The following is a 22,231-nucleotide window of genomic DNA, read 5'->3' on the forward strand; positions in this document are numbered from 1 at the left end:
ATTAATATGTTCCCTGAGGCTCAGTTTCCCTAAGTGTAAAATGGAGCTCATGATACTTCCTACAGAGCTTCAAGGGACACAGTGGCAATTAATGTAAAGGACAACGCACAGATTACATGTCCAATAAATGGCAGTAAGTATTAGGAAAGGGGCCTCTCTAGAAGTCGTCTACGTCCAGGGCAGGCTAATACGCTGAGTTCAATGTTCAGTGAAGACTGGTGCCTGGTTTGGCCTGTTCAGAGTTATCCACTGTAAAGGAGGGCTGGCCTATTGACGCACTTTGAACACATGACTTCTCTCCAGTGATTATTCCCTGATCCTGTGCATTATGATTCAGGCAGGAGGAAAAGAAAATTTCTCTTCAGGGCAAAGATAAAGCATCTTGTATTCACTTTACTTTGACCATTACTTGTAGCTCTTAAAATATATATATTGACTACTGCTTTTGGGAAGTATGGGGATGTCATGGACTAAATCATGTCCTCCCTAAATGTGCTGTAACTCCTAACCCGATACCTGTGATTATAAACCCATTTGAGAACAGGTTTTCTTTGTGAGGTTAAAGAGGCAGTATTAATGTGTGGTGTGTCTTAAATACTCACTGCCATCAAGTCAATGCCAACACATAGTAATCCTACAGATAGGTTAGAACTGCTCCTATGAGTTTTTGGGAGTAGAGAGTCCCATCTTTCTCCTCCAAAGTGGCTAATGGTTTTGAAATGCTGACCTCATAGCTACCGGCACTACAAGTAATCACTATGCCATTAGGATGGCGCTGGACCTTGCAGTGTTTCATCCTGTTGTGAATAGGGTCTCTATGGGTCAGAACAACAAGAAATTCAAATAAGTGTCTTTTGAGGTATAAAAGAGCTGACAGAGGAACAGACAATGAACAGAGACAAGGATCTTCCCCTGGAATGGATAAAGAGATAGATATCATCCCTTCCCTAGAGCCAGTATCCTAAATTCAGACATCGGGCTTTTTAAACTGTGAGAAAACAAATATATGCACATTGGAGCCACCCATTTATATATTACATATATATTTATAAAATCAGAATATTTATAAGATCAGAACACATCACCAAGATCAAAAAGGAAATTTATCAGAAAAGTACAAGTCATGAATATGTATGTGACGAGTAACAGAATGTACAGATGCACAAGGCAAAAATTAGCAAAGTTATAATGGAAGATTGTAAATTCTGTAATTATCTTCAAAACACTTAATATCCTTCTCTCAGCAATGGAGAAATATATATATATTTTTTATAAAACACTACAGCTATAGAAGATCTGACCAAATACTAACTGATGTGTATAGACCACAAAATCCAAGGAGTTCAGACTATATATTTGGTGATAAGTCTTAACAAATAAGAAAGAAATGAAAAGATAAAGGGTAAATTATCTGGCCACAAAGGAGTTACATAAGAAATTAAGAGCAATTGCAGGTCGTTGGTTTTTTTAATCAAACATGTAGAAATTTTAACTTAACTAATCTATGACTCAGAAAAAATCCTAAGACTCCAACTTAACAAGCTTCAGCGAAAAGAGGAAAGGAAGCCAAGACTAGATAGAAGAGGCTAATTAGACAGAAACAGGTTCAATAAAATAATACACAACACAGAAAATTAACAAAGCCCCAAAATATGATGACCTAGGATACTACCCAGATTGATCAAGCATACCCCGTATCAGAAAGATCATGACTTATGAAATATAAACATCAGAAATACAATAATGGTTATCACTCTAGGTTCAATGGCTATCAAAGGATAAAAAGACATACTACAACAACACAACATCTAAATTTGTCAATTTAGATAAAATGGCAACATAATTTATACCACACAGACAAATCTTACAAAGGAAATCAAGATAGGAATCAAAATGTTCACACGTGTCCAAATTGTCTTGCTTTTACAGAATTCTATCAAATGTTTAAGAGAAAAATAGCACCAGTCTTACATCACTGTTTCAAATAGCAGAAAGCAGAGAAAGGACAATGTTCCAACTTGCTATATGTGGCCAGAATAACCATGCAAAAGAATAGGTAAGCTTGTCTCTGCAGGTATCACTAAGTTTACATAAACTATTACAACTCTACAAAATAAGTTCTAGAACTTCCAAGAGAAAGTTAACAAAACCCAAAGATACAAGGTTATTTTAATAGTAAAAATAAAATCGATTTTACATATGAGCAATAAAGTACTGAAAATGGAAATTTTAAAACATTCAAAAGTATTCCCCTCCAAAAATAGTAAGAAAACTAATAAAAATTGTGTAAGGCTTAGATTCTGGAAAAATAAAATATTGCTTACATCAACTAAGGAAAGTGAATGGCCTGAACACACCAGATCTTATCTGATCTCCGAAAATAAGCAAGGTCTGGCCTTGTTAGTATGTGGATGAGAGGTAAACTAAAGAAAATCTACATACATGAAGAGGTATTAGAGTACCTCATATAGGCCAGACATTATTATAGCAACTTCCTCCTAAATCCTTAATCCTTCAAAGTGATAACACAACACTGTTTCTGCTTCAAAGAAAATGTGGATTCACAAGAGCATGTTAACTTATCCAATAATTGCTGAGTCCAAATTATGCTAAGAGTGAAGAATTCAGAGATTAGTTAATATGTCACCCCTAACACAAGGAGCATACCACACAGTGGCGTGACCCACGTGACATACCAGAAAGTAGCATCCCTTACATGTGGACATAGGTTCTGTGTTAAGCTTAAAGGTACTACAATAGAAAAGCCAGGAACAAACCAATACGTGCTTAAGCGTGGCAGTGCCCCTTACCAGTTTCCTCTGTCATTCTAAGAGACAGGCAATGACATGAGGAAAGGTCAGAGTAGAAGGGAGGGTTCTAGATTTGGGCTTCAGTTAGCAGCTGTACTTTAGTGTGTCTCTGACAGTGGTGGAATAGAAAAGCCTTTGAACTGTATTTCTTATAACCCAAGCTGGGCCCCACATGTCATTTTAGATGTTTTTAAAAACAATGTTCTTATTATAAATTAGGTGTGGGTTTACATATCAGATCATCAACTTGGTACTCATCAGTTTAACTATTGGTCAACAACCAGCCCCAACCCCCACCCCCACCCGAAATAGCTTACCTTGCACCAGCTCCTTGATTTCTCTTTCCCAACCATCTTCCATTCCACACAGTCTACCCCATTGCTTTAGCTTCCCTCCCATGCCCTCCCCACCTTGGCCATCTCCAAAGTCTGTGAGTTTGAATGGTGGAGCAGGTATTTGTTTCCTGTTTAAAATAAAAAAACACCGCGCAAAAAGCATCGCGTGAGAAAGGCCAGGCACAGCTCAGAACCTCCACCATTTTAAAGAGCAATGGCTTCTCCCCTTTCACCTTATCAAGCTTTATACTCATTTCTGAGATCCTGAATACTGCTCAAATTCAGAAACAGATACAAGTTCTAGCTCATACTTAGGGAATTCTTTTCTTTGAGATGCGAATGTTGGGGAGTAATTCATAAAAGAATATAAAATAGCTGGTTGCACTTAGTTCATTTCATATTCAGAGAAGCATGCTGAAATTCAATAGAAAGAGGCTGACTGACTATATTCTTTGCCTTTTCTAGGATCTGTGAAGATCATATCTAAGTTGATAATAAGAAAGGATCATTGAAATTTATCTCTGCGATATCAGCAAATGCAGTAGCTTTAGCAAAGTCCCTTCAGTTAAAAAATAAATAAATTAAAGAGTGTAGACGGGTATCAGCTGGAGCCTTTATACTAGTAATTGTGAGACTGATCTAAGGTCTGAAGTAAAGATCTGATAAAAACCTTAATAATGCACATCTCTGAACTGAAAGCCATTTTGATTACAAATATAAATGGAACATTAGAATCATAAAGTTTCATAAACATAATATCTAATAAAATCATTCATGTGATTTGTATGTGTATGTATGTGTGCATGCCTCAAACTGCTGGTGCTAGGTGCCGCCAGTCAGTTCCAACTCAAATCACCCGTGTCCAACAGAAGAAGACACTGCCCGGTCCTGCAACTGCTCACAGCTCTTCTTATGTTCGAGCTCCTGACTGCAGCCAATGTGCCAACCCATCCTGTCCCGGGCCATCCTCTTTTTTACCGCCCCTCTACTTTACCAGGCATAGTGTCTCTCCTGACAACATGTCCAGAGTACACGAGACAAAGTCTGGCCATCTTTGCCTCTAAGGAGCATGATGGCTGTGCTTCGTCCATGACAGATTTGTTGGTTCTCTTGACAGCACAAGGTAGTTTCACTATTCTTCCCCAGCACCACAATTCAAATGCATTGATTCTTCTTCAATCTTCCTATTGAATGTCCAACTTTCATAAGCATATGAAGCAATTGAAAATACCATAGTCAGGCACACTCAATCCCTTAAAATAACATCCTGGATTTTCAACCATAGAGGTCTTGTGCAGCAGATTTACCCAATGCAATGCATTCTTTGATCACTTGACAATTGCTTCCATTAGCATTGATGAAATCCTTGACAACTTCAATTTTCTCTCTCTTTACCATGATGTTGCCTATTGGTCCAGTTATGAGGATTTTTATTTTCTTTACATTGAGTTGAAATCCATACTGAAGACTGCAGTTCTTGGTCTTTGCCAGAAAGTACTTCAAGTCCTCCTCACTTTTAGCAAGCAAATTTGTGTCATCTGTATAACAAACCTTTCTCCAATCCTGATGCCACGTTCTTCTTCATGTAATGCAGTTTCTCGGATGAACATTTTAGAGATTCGGGGATGTTCAACAGCAAAGAATCAGTGGGTACTTCCTGACTCAAAATAGAGTACTGAGGAATGACATTTCTAACACGAACACTGAATTGTGTTATGATCATGTCACATCCAAACAACACACACGGTGCAGACTGCCCTCTCAGAACTATGAAGAGTAAGCATGCTGACTTTACATTCTTTCAATGTCAAGGTAGTCACTAATGAGTCATGATGAATAACAAGTGTCTGGGGCAATAATTGTGTCTGATCACAAACCGATGGCTTCATTATCAACCAAAGCAATGCTTTATGTTGTGTAAAGGATTTTAAAAACCCTACCAGACTAAATAATTAAATGTTTGTTTTGGGGTGGGGGGAAATATATTTTATTTAAAATATTAATGTTTTAGAGATTTGGCAATGTTTTGACATGAAAGAATATAATACACTAAAACTAGAGGAATCTAAAATGTATGTCTCATTTTTAAAATCAGAATGACCAAATCAGAACATTTTGAATGGAAAAAAAAAAAAGGTACTGATAATTATGACTGGAGGACAGCAGATGTGAACTGGGATTATTCCAAGCTTTTATTCATGATAAAAGCTACATCAACAAATCTCAATATTCTTTGGTCTATTAATTTTTCTTTGTATTTTCTTGATTTGACAATCTGCATAGTTCATTATATGCATGTAATGGAAAGGAAGGCTGTCTCTAATATCCACTCTACACAGATTCAGTGATATTATGCCCCTGTGTGGCCAACCAGCACAGCAAATTCACTGTCACATATTCAGTGACAAAGAAATAGATACATTTAAAGAAGATACAGATCACTTCATTGTTTAAGAAAGATGGCTAAATCAGCAAATGAAAATACACAGAGGATGCTAAGTCCGTTTCCCATAACCATAATTTAACATACATAGTAATTATTACCATGTGCACTTGTACACGGCCCAAAGCAACCCATTACTCAATGCGTAGGGAGAACTCTGCGGGAAACGTGCCTCCAGCATCCCAGTCTTCCTGTTTGCTTCCCAAGGCAAGAGCACGCGTTAGATTTCATAATGAATTCAGGACTTGAGGACTTTTTACTTCAACAAAAGCAATTATCTTTGTGTACTGATTAAATAATTTAAGAAAAATTAGTTTACTATATAAAGGCTTGATAATAGGAATTTAAATTAAAATGGTATTTCATCAAAATCTATCAATTGAGCTTATGAGGGGAAAGAGGGCAGATACTGGGGGGCGGGGGGGGGGGGCTGGATCTACAGTTGGTCCACAACTTGCCACTTCCCTCATGTCCTCCACTGGTACCCAGAACCCTACTGGTGCAAGATACAGCGAACAACAATTAGAAACAAAACAGTTGTGCTATAGGGTTTCAACATAAAAGTCTGAAAGAATCAAATTATTTTCACTCAAAAATAAATTTTGATTATATATTAGGTAATAAAACAGTTAACCAACCCATATTAATCTCCAGTTCCACAACTATGATATGTAAATATTATTGGTATATTTTAAATCTTTGTTCCTTTGGCAAGTTAGAGTTTGAGCGTTTTTGTAGCGATTATTGGGAGTCTTACCTTTCATGGATAACACATCCGAGAAATAAACTGTCCTACCATCTTAAACCCTGATGAAAGTTAAGTTACAGACTTAGGATTAAAATTAGCTACCTGGAAGGTCCCCTTCTATGAATATATGGTCTGCCGTCAATGCATAGTACTATTCCTCTAGTGACTTCTCCTGAAACGCAGTTGAAAAAATGTATACTATTATTGTCCACCTCTATGAGGCTTTGTTCCATCAGTTTAGAAAAAAAAGACAAAGCAAACATGGAGCATGAACATTTTAACTAGTCCAGTGGTGTTAGTTATATAATTAATGTTTGAAATGTTCTAGACCATGAATGTCCAATCCATGAAACTGAAGGGTCTGTTGCTTAGGGGAAAAGAACATAAAGTGGTTGTCAAAACATGTCTTCTAATGACATATTCAGATCATGTTTACCGATTTTTTCAAGAATTAATTTTTAATTGATATTTTACTTTTTAAGTAAAATATGTTAAGGAAATGTTAATGCCTATGCCATTGTTTCAAAAAATGAGAGCAGAATAGACCCATTTTAAAGGGGGACTGTATTTGACCTGAACCCAAGAAATCGCCAACATACAACTATGTACCCCAAAAGAAAAAGAACCCACTGCTTTCAAGTTGATTCCAACTCATAGAAATCCCATCGGACAAAGTACTGCAAGTTCATAGACACTTATTTTTCACTTTTTATACTTCTAATAAAATACTATTTATATCACTGGCTTGACTGGTTTTATAAGTAAATCAAGCAGTGGATTATTTATAAAAATCTGTAAATCTATTTGTGTAAAAAAACATATGCTTTAAAAGACGAATTAGTTATGAACAAATAAAGACAGGGCTTTTCTCCTAAAGAAGGATAAATTCTTTTATTGATTCATTAACATTTTAAAATAATTGTAGCTAAGAGAATCAAAGTAAGATAATCTGGCTCTTATGAAAGTTATAGAAATTCTATAATTTAATGTTTCATTATAGTAATATAAAATTCCTGAATATTTTAATGGCACTGAAACTATAGGTGTGTCAATAATAAAAGAAACTTGAAGTCTGGGACATAGTTATAGGAAAGTACACAGTTTCTGTAAAATACATATATCTTAAAGTGAATAACCAACCCTATTGGTAGGACAATTTCAAAAGTGATTAGACACTCATCCCTAATGTTAATATTTATCAGCACTTAAATTCTGACATTAAAAATAGGTATTGAAATAAAACTAAAAAGAGATTCACAAGATTTGAGTACAAATGCTGAAACTCTGGTAGCTTCAAGTCATGGAAATTTTTAGAAACCATACTGCCTCTTTTATTTTAATATAACATGGTTCAGAATGTTTTTCGTCATAAAATACAGGCACTCTAGCCAACTATTAGAAAATCAAAAGAAAATAATATCTTATACTATAGGTAGCCTATTATAAAATTTCCTAACATTCTATGTTTCCTAACATTCCATGTAACGTTCCATAAAATATAAAAATATTATATATTTTAATACATCTAAAAATTAAATATGGCCAGGTAAGTTACTTAAGTGAATCTCAACTGCAATGAGGAAAATCAGTGAAATGCTTTTTAAAAAAATAAGAGATGGTATTCCATATTTAAAACAAAGGTCAAAAATGCATTTTCATCAGTAAACATTTTAAATGCCAACCTATTCAAAGCTTCCTCTTCATTTGCTAAATACAGATAAGTACTATATCATAGGTATTTTTTAAACTCTAAAATAAGCTGGCTCAGATTGCTCGGAGATCCTACAAGGAAGACCAGCCAAGCCATTCAATATTTGATGCACTCTTAATTCTCCCTCAATACCAGAAGATTTCAGTGCATTCTCATGTTCAGTGCATTCTCAATTTCTTTCTCAATCTTCAGCCACATATATTTAGTAAAGATGAGGTATTTTCTTTACTAAGTCTCTAACATTAGAAATTCTCAAAAGGCAAGCAACTTACACGAGGAAGAACTGGGTGACAAAATTGCATTGTAAAAGCCTTCTTTAATAGAATTTCTCTTTTTAGTATAAGCCAGAGGAACCATCAAAACATATGTTCATAATTTAACAACCTCTACCACACACACACACAGAATCTGACTGAACAAGCAATAGGAATTTATAACAAAGAATACTTCCACACTAGCCACCCTGAAAAGCATTATTAATAGTTCCAGAGCATAGGTTATTTAAAAGTGATTATTGCTCTACCCTGCATAGAGATATGTCTTAGACCTGAAAAACATCTTCCGCATGTAGTCTACAAAGAGCATGCATGATTGCTAATTCGCAGTTTCCAACAAATCACATACGACTATGTAGACCCATCCCTGCATATGTAATGTAATCACTGCCAGGGCCATGAAAAAAAACAAACAGCTATCAGACATTTTAAGTTCATTTTCATTATTAGAAGATGAAAAAAACCAAAAAGGAGACAACCTTTCAGAGGTCACACGAGTTAAATGTAAGATGCTTTTTAGGCCTGAAGTAAGCTGCTTCTACTTGTTCACGTCAAATGAAGAAGATACAATACAAAATGTTACATTGCTTTTCAAAACCCGACAAGCATTTCCATGCTGAACGGTTTTCACAGACAGAAAAGGTTATCATCCTGAAAATATCAACACTGAAATAAAATACAGTGCAGCTTTACTCACCGTGCATTGGTCAGCGTTTGTCCAAAAAGCTCGTTTTGTAAAATATTTGGTGGGGAGGAAAAAACCCCATGGAAATGAGATAAAACAGAATTGCAGACCTGGCGCAATGTCTCAAATTGCATTTTCTTTTTTTTCCCCTTCTCTTATTTTTCCTTACCACCTGTCTTTAAAGTCCTCTATTTGCAGTCACCATCAAATAAAAACATGCCAATCAAGTTCCATATTTCTCCTGGTCTCTGTAAAAACTGTGCTTAAATGAGCAGAGGTTGGTAGTTAATTGTACAGTCATTATTCTTCTAATTCCGCCGTGGAAGAGTCAGTACCATGCAGCTTTCGGCTTTCTCCTGACTGTAGCAAGAATTCTAAGCAGCAGTGAGCTCTGGGGGCATTCCCAGCTGAAGTGTGAAGCGGAGCTGCTCTCATGTACTCTACTCATATTTCTCCACGCCTATTAAAAACACGCAATGAAGAGATGCTGGCGTCAGGAGTTTCAGCACATCTGGCTGCCAGCAATCAAATCTCAGAAGTCATAAAAACGGGACAAGATATCTTCTCAATGGTACTACTGGGTAAGAGGAGGAGAAATTATGCATCTCCCCAACCCTTTGCTCTTTCTCTGAAAAAATGATTGACTCCAGCAACACAGCATCTAGGTCTCTCTAGTGTGCATGCAGGCTACTGCAGAGCATCAGAGACCGGGTGAAAAATTAAAAAGGGCAGTATATCTTTCTTCTGAAAACCTGAAGCAATAAAAGTATGCCAGGTGATAGGCTTTTGATTGCCTGCGTTTATAAAGCCATACCTCTAAAAGGGCATTTGGAAAACATGGGATTACTCATCTACATTTCACACTGAATTTTTCATGTCCTCACTTGCTGTTGTTGTTAAGGGAATACTGTCCAATCTGGATCCTTTCTAAAGGTCCTACAGAGTAGCTACATGAGAACGCAAGTAATTTTTTAAATCACGATACCTTAGAAGTTTAAAATGAGCTTACTCCACACACAGTAAATACAAACCGCAAAATCACAACTAGGGGCCAGGAGATCTATCAATGCTCATGAATTTATTTAATAGTGGTGGTTAGAGGAAGGAACAGAATAAAAGAGGATTTTACTAAAGGCTCCAATAATCTCTGAGTACCTAAGATCATGCATGGCCCTTTCTTAATGGATAATAACTCCAGGGACTGAAATCAAGTTTTTCTCTACCCAGGTGCATTCGTATTTCTATAAAAGATGCTCTAAAGGCCACACGTAAACCGAACTTTTAAGATCAACTCATTGTCAGAGATGCTTGATATTTTTCACTTGGTTTGAATAACTCCTTCTTCAACAACTCTATTCCTGTAGGCCTTTCTTTATCTCAAGTCTTAGCTTTAACCCCTTCATCTCCTTCCACACACATAATACTGTCGATATATAAGCCCTTTCCTACACTAGGACGTTTTTTAAACTGGTTCATTCTTTTGTGGAATGATAAAGATATGTAATGATATAAATTTATAAACTATTTATTTCTTGGATAAACAAAGACATTCAATTATAGGTTTGTCCTCCACTAAGAGTACCCCGAATCTTGACTATTATCTCCAAACATGCGCGTCTATTTGTCCAACATAGATGTATACCTGTGTAACTACTTAGTTTGAGATTATAAATATCTTCTGCTCTTTCGTCCTATCCAGAAAATGCTGTGTGCAAGCATTAATGTTGTTACCATTTTAGAGGTGAAAGTAAATGGATGTTTAAAGGAGTTAAAGCTGACACATCTTGTAAGAAGTAGAACACATGAAGGCTGGTCTTCGGATTCCATTTCCTCTGGTCTTGCCCCATCATTCTACCTTGTATAGACGGGCACACGTATGTCCCCCATGGCCCCCTGCCACACACACACACACACACACACACACCTATGCCTGCCAGTCACATGCACTGGAATGCACTTCGGATTCCATTTCCTCTGGTCTTTCCCCATCATTCTACCTTGTATAGACGGGCACACATATGTCCCCCATGCCCCCCCACCACACACACACACACACACACACACACACACAACTATGCCACCTGGATAGGAAAACTTCCTGCTGGCGGCCTCATCAAGGGACTGGGTGAGAGAAAATGTCTCCAAATTGTTAACTCGGCAATTCCAAATAGGTCTCTTCCATTTAGCTCACACAGAACCAACTGTGTATGCTTAAATTATGAAGTCTATGATCACAGATTGATTTTCCTACGTGGTAACATGCACGTTTATTTTGTTTTATTTTCAGGTAAATATCACAGTTTATACAAGTGTAGTGTGTGCGCATGCGTGCGTGCGCGTGCATGCACGCATTCCACCACTTCCCCGATTCAAAAGCCTTTTGAGCCAAGTATGTTAAATAAGAAGATGATTATAATACTGAAAAATACTGTCAAGATTTTGCTTAAAAATGTTTTTCTTCCCATAGATCTCAATATTGGAGCTAAAGGTAATGCCACGGAAAGAGTTTCAGAAACATTCTATATGATGAAAATAACATTGGAAATAAGACTCAAAATGACTCCTTTGAAGGATCAACAATATTATTGCCTTCCTCAGCCCCGGGGCTTTATTTCTCCCTCTCTCCTCATGCAGTACTAGCCCATTTCTCTCTGCTCCCTCAAGCCCCTGGACGTGATTTATTATACCTCCCCATCGTACTACCTACCACCTTTCACCTGCACCTATTCATCCTTAGGACTCAGAGGTCCATGTTCTCAAGAAGGATTTTTCTGACCTAGATCTGCTCCCCAGTTATCAACTCTCATTTTACTCTGTACTTACTTCCATGTGGGTGGAACCCACATTCTCTCATATTTACCTAGGAGAGAGGTTAGTACAGAATAAGTACTCAATAGATATTTGTTGAACGAATGGATGTCTACAATTTATTGAGAAGTTCATTATTTTTAATCACATATCATAGAGGGGATATGAAGCAATTTGCTATTTTCTGAGTTGTTATGGGCGCTTTGGGTTTGCTTTCAATTTAGCCTACCAAATTATTTCAATAAACTCATAATAACAAGAGTCACCAATATCTGCACTTAACAACCTAGTATTTTGGATGGGCTTTGCAATTTTGTGTGTGAATACCTTGAGTATTACAAATAATGTTTAGGGCTCACATTTGTTTTACTTTTCTGTAGAGCCTGGGCTCATAAGTAACAAGAACATTTGAGGTGCCTACAATGCTTCAGGATACCATAGTATACAATACATCTGAGTTGTGGTTTCTTCAAATGTAAAGTAAGCTGCATTGCATACTGCACATAGTTATTATTGCGAGTATGAAAACAGGGATGTACACAAATGCACTTTAGAAAGTCTGAAGTGCATATTTATGAACTTCACAAGGAATCAAATTACTTGGACCAGAATTCTAAAAATTTGGTATCCTTTATTTATCTTATTTATTCATTCAACAGATATTTATAGACTTCTTGTTGCAGGCACTGTTCTTTAGATGTGAAGGGGAAGCAACATTCACTCGACCCTGTTCCTGGAAAGTAAGATGAATCCTGCATGTCCTTCTATAACATCAGCTCCACATGTGCATTACTGTGTTTTTACACAAATAACACGCACCTTCGACATCTGATTGCCATCGCTCCATCCCCAAGGAAGGTATTTCCCTTAAGCACCACTATGCCTAGTGCGTTTACAAACAATTTCTCCAGGAGGGCGGTGGCAGTTGGCAAATGAGAGTAGAGAGCAAGTGCTACCTGGGGTGGGGGTAGGGTTGCAGAGGCATTGACTCTCACCGAGGTGACCTTCTCATATCCAGACAATTGGTTCCCTGTGGCTATCATAGTGGAATAGCTGGAACCTCGTTGGAAACAGCAGTGCTTTATGAGGATTCCCACAAAAGAAGTATTAAGAAATGTTTAGGAGTAAAGACAATTTCATTAAAACTGTATTTAAAAATTCAATCAATATATGTAAGAGTTCAATCTAAAATAATCAAAAATATTCAAATAAGAACAAATGATATACTATAAATTTGCCTCTTATAGTGACAAAGTATTGGCAGGGAGAACAGAGAGTGAGTACTCTTGTACCATATGTATTGGTAGATGTGTTCACTGATGCCACCTTTCCAAATATATGTTTCCAAATGTATATTTGGATATATATATATTCAAAATCTCTAAGAGAAGGCTAAAAGATTATACACCAAAATATGCTGCAAATTTTAAAAGGGGAAGCACCTTTCAGACAATTGTTAGAACTATAATTATGTTGGTAACTATACCCAACCAAGCTAGTGAGAACATTTATGGTCTGGGAGCCACCAAGTGTAAAGCGAGTTCCTCTTGGTGATTAGTGGCTCATTCCCTTTAATTGGTTTTTCTGTAAAGGAAATAACTACGTTTGAACACACTCAGCAGGGCCTTAGAAAAAAGGCTTGGTACTTATTTCCAAACAGTCAACCACTGGAAAACCTAGGAAGCATCGTTTATTTCTCACACACACGGCTCAACATCAGTTGCAATCAACTCAACAACAACTGGCATTTTGGGTTATAAATCTTTCTTTTCAAAGATCATAAAAATATCCACCAGGAGATAGTAAATAAACAAAGAAGCCAACAGATGATGAAATTTCTAACAAGAGGAGGAGAGATAGGTAGTGAAAGGTTTGGGGGGGCAGAGGGGGAACAACTCAATTAAGTCTGGTTTATACAACTGAAGGACACAAGAGAGAAAGAATAGACCAGACCTAAGTGTGCAAATCTGTAAATCTAATGATAAGTAGTATAATAGGGCTTCAAATTGTCCACGGAAAGACTCTATCCTCTTTTAATTCCATTTTTTCCACAAACTTTTTGAAGTCTCATCATACATTTTATACTATCAAAAATTCAATAATAAGCAGAAAGTGTTACATTCTACACTACCTACAGCAATTTTCATGCTTTTTATAATATGTATGTTTAAGTTGTACTGATTCTCAAATGTCTTCTGATGTACACAAAAGTGTTTGCAGTACCATTATTTCCCAGGGCTTGCACACTTGTATCTGCCTCTAATTGCCCCCACTGCTGCAGGACACACTGGAAACACAGTGCCTATCACCTAATTAGAAAAGAAAAGCGGGGGTCATGGTGAAAGGCTCTACAAGGGAGCAAAGCGCCACTATTATTATTCCCCTGTGCTTGGCGCTGGCTTTGTTCTTCTGAGCGGCATTAGGAGCTTACTGCAGCAGTCCTGTGCCAGAGCTGTCCATGCCAGCACAGTTCCCACATCCTAGAGTTGGCAACAGAAGGAGTAGCTTTCCCATTGGATGTAAGAATCAGGCTGTTGATTACCAATTCTAGATTGTAGCTCCAGAGCAACAATCCCAGAGAAACTATCATGACATCTAGATACTCAACTTTTATTGGAAAGGAAGCCAAGTTTCTGAGGGAAAAAGGGGGGTGGGATGGGACATAAGTTATTTCACTATTAAGGCTGCTAGTTGTAAAAAGCCCTGGTGTATAGTGAGTTATGCATTGAGCTCATAACTACAAGGTCAGCAGTTCAAATCCGCAATCTGCTCCCTTGGAGTAAAATGAGGCCTTCTGCTCCCATAAAGATTTACAGCCTTGGAAACACACAGGTGCCTTTCTCCTCTATCCTATAGAGTCACTCTGAGTCAGAATCCATTTGATAGCAGTTAAGTGTTGAGTGTTCAGTTCTGAGTACATACCCAAGTCTTGATACTTATGAAGAGAACCATTGGTGGCCCCAGCAACATCCATGAGCTCCACCGCATCTCTGATGGCTACGTTCATAGCAACATAGTGTATCGAATGTTTATAGCCTTAGGCCTCCAGAAACTCACACCTGGGCATGCGAACTGCCTCTACAAGGCACCTCTGCTACCAAGTAAATTCTGAGAGCACTTAAATTCTTCAGAAAAATAATACTGGGTATATTACTTAGTATATAAAAAGAGTCGAAATAATAGCCATTGGCACAACTATTACTGTGCTTCAGGAAAACATGAAACAAAGGAAACACTATGTACTAGTTTGCTTCAATGAGGGGCCAACCACAGTTTTGTTCTTTCATGCAATTCCTCTCTGCCTTGGAGAAATAAAAGGGTAGTGGGTGTGAAAAGTCATTTCTCCCAAATGTTCCATAAATACAAATATTTCTTTCGGCTGTGACACTGGCTGTAGTAAAAGTTCTTTAGAAGCTTTAAGAACATCAATCAGGCTCAATGCTAAAGAAAAAGTGATCCCATAAAAACATAACAATAAGGTTTAAAACACTTTCTTTTCATCCTAACTTGTACAATACAGAACACTTCCCATAAAATACAATGTATTCTCTATATTCTCATTTTTCCAGCATATATACTAGGTTCAATTAAATAAACTGTAAGCTTGATACTGGCCACATGGTCACAGTGATTCAGCGCTTAGTTGTCTAACACTCTTCCATCGCTTAGTTTCTTCTCTTTTTTCTTTTTTCCCTTCTTTCCTCCATCCCCTCTTTTCCTCCCTCCCTTTCTTTTATCTCTCTCTTTCCTTTCTTTCCTTCCTATGAACTTTTTGTTGTTGTTGTTGTTAGGTAGCAACACGTCAACTTCCGTTCATAGGGACCCCATATGTGTAACTGAATGAAACACTGCCTGGCCGTGCACCATCCTGAAAATCATTGCCGCTTCAGCCCAAGGTTGCAGCTACTTCATCAATTCACCTCAATGAGGGTCTTCTTTTTCACTGACTCTTTGCCCAGCATGATGTCCAGCTCCAGGAACTGGTCCTTCCTGATAAGATGTGCAAAGTGCATGAGACAAAGTCTTACCAGCCATTCTTTCAAAGGAGCATCTGGTTGTATTTTGTTTAACACAGATATTGTCAGTCAATGGTATATTTAATGTTCATCACCAACACTATCATTCAAAGACATCAATTCATCCTTGATCTTCCTTATTCAAAGTCCAGCTTTCACATGCGAATGAGGAGATTGAGAAGACTATGGCCAGGTATACCTTCCTCCTCAAAGTGACATCTTTGCTTTTTAACACTTTAGAGAGAACTTTTGCAACAGATCTGCCAATGCAAAACATCATTTGACTGCCTCACTGCTGCTGCCATAGGTATTAATTGTGCATCCAAGTAAAATAAAAGCCTTAAGAACTTTTAATTTTCCTCTGTTTATCATGTTGCTTATTGGTCCAATGCTGAGGCGTTTTGATTTCTTTACATTGATGTCTAATTCATACTGAAGCCTATAGTCTATGACCTTCATAACTAAGTGCTTCAAATCTCTCCGATTTCAGTAAGCAAGATGCTGTCATCCACTTATCACAAATTGTTGCTCTTCTTCCTATCCTGATGCTCCATTCTTATTCATATAGTCCAGCTTCTCCAATTATTGTCTCAACAAACAGATGGAATAGGTATAGTGAAAGGATACAACCCCGATGCATACCTTTCCTGATTTGAAATTCTGCAATATCCCATGTTCTGTTCTAATGACTGCTTCTTGATTTATGTTCAGGCTCTGAGTGAGCACAACTAAACATTGTGGAATTCCCATTCTGGTCAACGCTGGTTTTTTACTACTTAGAGAAGTGCCTATAAAACTATACTTAATACTGAATAAATATACATGATGAATTGATGCAATTTGAAGAGAGAGTCATTCTTCCCATACTAGTAAAAAACTTATCACTTTGAAAGATTATAGCCTTGGATTCACCATCTTTGACTGAGAACTGAAATTCAGGCAGAAGGCACCAACAGTGGTGAAGTTTCATACTCAAGTGACTTTCTAAACAGCTGATATCCCTGAGGAGATCATCGGAGTCTAAGAATTGAGGGCTGTGGAAGTATGTGTGGTATGTTTGGGTACTTCTAAAAATAGGAAAGGTGATTTGGTGTGAATTTGAAGTCTTAAAAAATGCAGGTGGAAGTCAAGCCCTGTAGAAATTTGAATTATTATTCTTGAAGCAATTCCTTGTTTAATCATAGCCTGATGGGAACCGAAGACATCTGAGAGTCAGCCTAAAATTTGGAAGGGACTATAATAGTCAACTTATCCTATCTTTCAATTAATTCAGAATTCTTTAATATCCTCTGCTTGAATACTTCAAGCTATGAGTACAGTTTTTGCTTGAGTCTCGTTTGAACCTAATGAGTTTACTCTTCAGTAGCTCTCCAAAGACTTCTGCATATATTAAAATAACACGCAAACACACAGAGACAAAATCCTGTTGGAGCACCATTAATGTTGCATCTAGCAAATCCTGTTTAGATTATAGTGGCTCACAGACCAAGCAAGTATATGGAGGGGAGAGGGGGGAGAGGGAGGAAGGGAGGGCAGTGGAAGAAACATCACTGCAGTCTTCAAAATGCGTTTTTTGTCTACTCTCTAGTGGGGACGATAAATACTGATCAAAAGTTTAGGGAATTCGTGAATAAAGTACCGTTCATGGTGAAAATCACGGAAGAAATATTTGAGAGCCAAGCAAAAAGTGAGACAAGAGAATATTCTGCATATGGGTGGCAACCTATACTAAGGCAAGAGGTGACACCTATATGACACAATCAAGCGACCAGGACAATTTGAGCGGATATCAAGTAGCTGGAGAGTAAACAAGAGCTATATCCTACAGGGCATTAAAAACTGTTGAGCATTTTTATTTCTAATCCTCAAAATCCATGAATCGTCTGTTTTTCTTTAGCAAGCCTCCTTTGAGTCAGAAACTACATCAACCCCTGCCTGTCAGATAGGGACAGTTTAGGAATTAACAAGAAACACATCAAAATAGCTCACTGCATATGGATGCTGAGAGATTAGAAAGCGAAGACTAAGCAAGACACTGGTTGGCTTACATGAGAGTGATGGCAGTAAGGTGGAGAAAAGGGAACAGACCTAAAAGGTCCGTGTTGAATCAACAGGATTTAGTGATTGACTCGCCGTGGGTGGGAGGTAGCATATGAAAGTCAAGAAAGAAGTCAAAAATGGCTCTTGTGTTTCTCTCTTAAGTAACCAAACAGTCTTAAAAGTTGCTGAGGCCGAGAATGCTAAAGGAGCAGCGGGGTGAACAGGGAGCAAGGGGAAGAGGATGAATTGTTGAATTTAAATGTATGTTAGATGGTTAAAAAGACAGATCAAGAAAGCCACTGGATAGGCCACCCTGCCATTCAAAAGAGAATTCTCATCTGAAGATACACATTTGGGAACATCAGCATGTTAGTCATGATTTTAACAAGAGATTAGATGAGATATTTTAAAAAGCAAAGCTTCAAAATGGGGGTATGCGGAGAAGAAGTCTAAGTCAGAACATCAGAGAACACAGTTCCTTCTAAAGTGATGAAGTAAAGGAAAAGTCAGCAGAAGAGTCAGAGAAGGAGCAGCCTCAGAGGCAGAAGAGAAATCAGGAGAGCGTGGTGGACCTGAAGCCAAGAAAAGACAGCGTTACAGGAAGAACAGCATGGCCAACCTGGTCTCGTTTACTGTCATCTGGAATTTGATGAATTGCTTGTGACTCAGTATTGCAAAACAAGGCTGAAAATAGCTCTTTTGGCCTGAAATCTCTCACTCCGTAGGGCCCATAGTGAGCACTTGAGGATGAACTTGGCAGACATCTAAGCCTCCCTCTTCATGCTCCCGTTTCTTGATGAAAGGTAAACGAACAAAATCTTCAGTCTTTGTTCAGCCCAAACAGAAAACCTTATGCAAATAAACTCATGCAAACTTACAAATACTACCATCTAATCCTGCCCATAAAAAGGGGGGGGGGGGGATTAGAAAAACTAGACCTGGGTGCCTCTTAGAAATAGAGCTCAGGATTCATCCGTGATCCCACTTACTCCAAATGACGATGTGAAAGCACAAAGTACAAACTTGATCATAGAAAATAGAGGAAAGCATGTAAACAAGTCCCGATCTATCAACTTTGTATCCACTCCACCCTCTTCCTAATTAGCTATTGTATTTGGGACGGAGCCTACTTCAGAAGCCCTTTGGTTCCCAAGATCATTGCACGGTCAATGAATAACATTCATTTTATGTGCGAATCAAGCCTTATGAATCAAGTGATGGGTCTCTCCCTCCCGCCTATCTTTAAAGTGCTTCCCTTTCGGATACAGCTTCGTTTTTCCTGCACTTCTTGACAGTAAACTTCTATGAAGAAGTTTTCTACAGTTGCTATGTACACTCTCATTTCACATTCTCTCAATGTGTACCTCGCAAGTTGCTATCCCTAATACTCCCTGGGAATTTCTTTCACCAATGCCCGCAATTACTTCCACGTGACCCAATTCAATAGACCCGATAAGCAATTCTCTATTCTTAATTTAACATAACTTGCCTGTAGCATTTATACAGATGCTATGCTGTCCATGGCTCTTAAGTGCTTTTTTTCCCTTTTCATTTATCAAATTCTGATTTTCCTGTTGCTTTGTAACATTTTTTTCCCCTCTACGATGTTTGTTTGCTCTTAGATCTCGAATGTTGGGACTTGCCACACCTGTGCTATGCACCTCCCCTGCTCCTTTTATCCGTGTGCGCTCCCCTTGGTGACTGGACATACGTGGCTGTACATAATGTCATACATGTTCCCTGCTCTCTCCCTCAAATTCAGATTCGAACAAATGTAGGCCAACTTGGCATCTCAAATGGAAATCAAAGGGCATCTCAAACATAATATGGCCAAACAGAATTCTTGATTTCGTCACCCATACCTCTCCCCCTCCCTCACCTTTTCTAATATTAAAACAATACCATGCTTATCTAGGAGTTAGCCTTAATTTCTCTCTTTCTTTCACGCCTATCACATACACCCACACTATCAGGAGATTCTGCCCATACTCCCTTCAAAATGGAGCCTAGTTTCATCAGTATTTTCCTTCTCACTACTCCAGGTCTCGTTGCAGCTAACAACCCCTCTTTCCTGACTGTCAACCTTTCAATGCCCTCCCCTAACTACTCACTGTAGCAATTTGTGCCACACTACTTAATAACTCATTCTTCACATACTAGAACTATCACACAAAAACATACATCAAGTCATGTTCCTCCCATGCTAAACCATCTAGTAGAATCCTATCACATTTAGATTAGCATCCACATGCTCAATTTATAAAAAATAAGTGAGAAGCACTATTTTTTCCATGGCAGTTTCAGTCCAACGGGTTGAGCTGGCGTCTCTGTCTTCAGCCCCACAGCTTGGTACTCTTCCCTTAGTCCAAGTCAGGCAGCCACGTCCTAGGGATGCTCTGATTTCAAATGGAAAGTCATTTTATAATCTATAATTACCCTCTGAATTAAAAGGGAAAGGTGGTGTGAAAATACAAACAATAAGACCAACATAAAGTTATCTCCTCAAATCATTACTTTTGGAGAAAATAATACAGGACATTGCACTAACACTGTTCCATGATAAGTTGGATCTAATTCTTAGCCGCCAAAGGTGGCTAAAGAAATAGAATTCTTATCATTTTCCAAACAGCAATTTTAAATAACACCTCAAAATGTTCAACTATGTCAAGTAATTTACAAAAGCAAATCAAAAATAGTTACTTTGCTTTATAACAATTCTGATTCCCTACACTCTGTAATTTTACAGTTTGGGTTATATGTCTGATAATTTAAACTTTTTCTAAGAGATATAATGTCAAATTTTGCCAATCCAGCTCTACTAAATTCTTATAGAGTGAAAAGTAACACTAAAATAACTAAGATTCGATTAACGTAAAGCTTAATGGAAATTTCAAAGTAATACTGAGGAAAAGTAAGTTAAAAACAAACTCAAAATGCTGCTCAGGTAAAATATAATGAAAGAAAGAAAGAAGAATTAACAGAAGAAAAAAATGGAAGGGGATTAAATTTGTATGAGAGGAGGTCAAACTAAAGTTTAATTTTCCATTTCAAGCACTGTGTAATGGGGTAAGCACCATGAGAACCGATCCTACAAATCAACCTTGGAAGACCTCCTTTCCATTCAAAGAATTTAAAATCTTTCCTCAAAACATGCAGTTATGTCAAATAATGAATACATGCTACTTTCAAAAATGTATTACAGAAATGAAAAACAACTGATTACAAGTAACAACAAGTTAATCCTCTAAATAGTGTAGCTTTATTGTCTGGTTTGAAAAACAAAAAAAAACTAGAATTCTTACTAAAGAAAGAATCCAGATGATATAAGATTCTTAACAAATTTCACCCCAAAACTTAAAACAATAGCAATTTAATAACACTGATTGAACTATTTTGCAAGGAATGATACTAATTCATTCTTTAAGATTCTTAAAGATTAACAGGATCACACAAAGTTAGCACAAAAGCATTTAAGAATAATACTTTCAGGGACAGTGAATTATTCAATGTGGCTCTTCCAGCCGCGTCTCTAACTCCCCGCAAACAACCTTTCCTTGAGTGGGTCTGGGAAGAAGGTGAGGGATTCATGCACCTGCGAGTAACTGCGAACAGAATTCCTTGGAGTGCCATCCCGCTGAACATAAAATGAGCGCTGAAAAGCAGGAGGGGGCATCTCATAACTACAAGAGCCAAGAGTGGAGCTCAAGGACCCAAGATCTCTGCACAGTGAACCTCCCGGGTCTAAATGCTAGCTACAACATAAGAGGAGCAGCAACAGTCCCAGGAGCCAGAGAACGAGTATAGAGGAGTGTTTTTGTGCGCAGGAGACTGGCTTTTGGAGTGGGGTGCCTCTGGGCACTTAATTGGGAAAGCTGGACTTGGTGACCCACAGAAGTGGAGCTGAGTGTCTTCAGACTGAAGCTTACTGGAGTGGAGTGCCGCTGGGCACTTAATTCCGGAAATTGGATTTGCTGACCCACTAAGTTTGAACTGAATGCCTTCAGGTTGAGGTTTATGGCAGAGTGGTGTGCCCCCTGGGCATTTATTAGCAAACGTGAACTTTGTAACATATGCTGATAAACAACTACCCCGAGCATTCCTCACTGGCATTACAAGTTGTTAACTTCCTTACTAAACATTTTAATCATGACTTTTGTTTGCAAGTTCTGCATAGTCATTGCAATAGATATTAGAAAAGTAAATCACATTAAGACAATACATACTCACTATTACCATTAAGTAATACACACACATATATTCGTACACATATATAAAAATGATTCCATAATATAAAAATTTTAAATGAATAACCAAGTTTTAGAAATAGCATATTAATAGAAAAAGACATTTTAAAACATCT

The 22,231-nt window shown here is 37.7% G+C and overlaps 1 protein-coding gene across 31 annotated transcripts in view; it reads right to left on the reverse strand.

Annotated features, from left to right (window-relative positions):
- RIMS2 (regulating synaptic membrane exocytosis 2) overlaps positions 1–22,231 on the reverse strand; it is a 438,267-nt gene that overhangs the window by 345,572 nt on the left and 70,464 nt on the right. For 14 of the 31 annotated variants that reach the window (XM_004697445.3, XM_030884816.2, XM_045287777.1 and 11 more), the window contains exon 1: positions 9,020–9,398. The exons of the other annotated variants lie outside the window; for them this stretch is intronic. In XM_004697445.3, coding sequence (XP_004697502.1) covers positions 9,020–9,141 — 122 coding nt within the window. In that variant the 5' untranslated portion in view covers positions 9,142–9,398. Of the gene's footprint in view, positions 1–9,019; positions 9,399–22,231 lie in introns of those variants that run through there. 31 annotated transcript variants of the gene reach the window in all.

Source organism: Echinops telfairi, unplaced genomic scaffold (genome assembly GCF_000313985.2).
Source record: "Echinops telfairi isolate 266 unplaced genomic scaffold, ASM31398v2 ScPeMD7_1;HRSCAF=3_0, whole genome shotgun sequence".
Taxonomy (NCBI): Eukaryota; Metazoa; Chordata; class Mammalia; order Afrosoricida; family Tenrecidae; genus Echinops; species Echinops telfairi.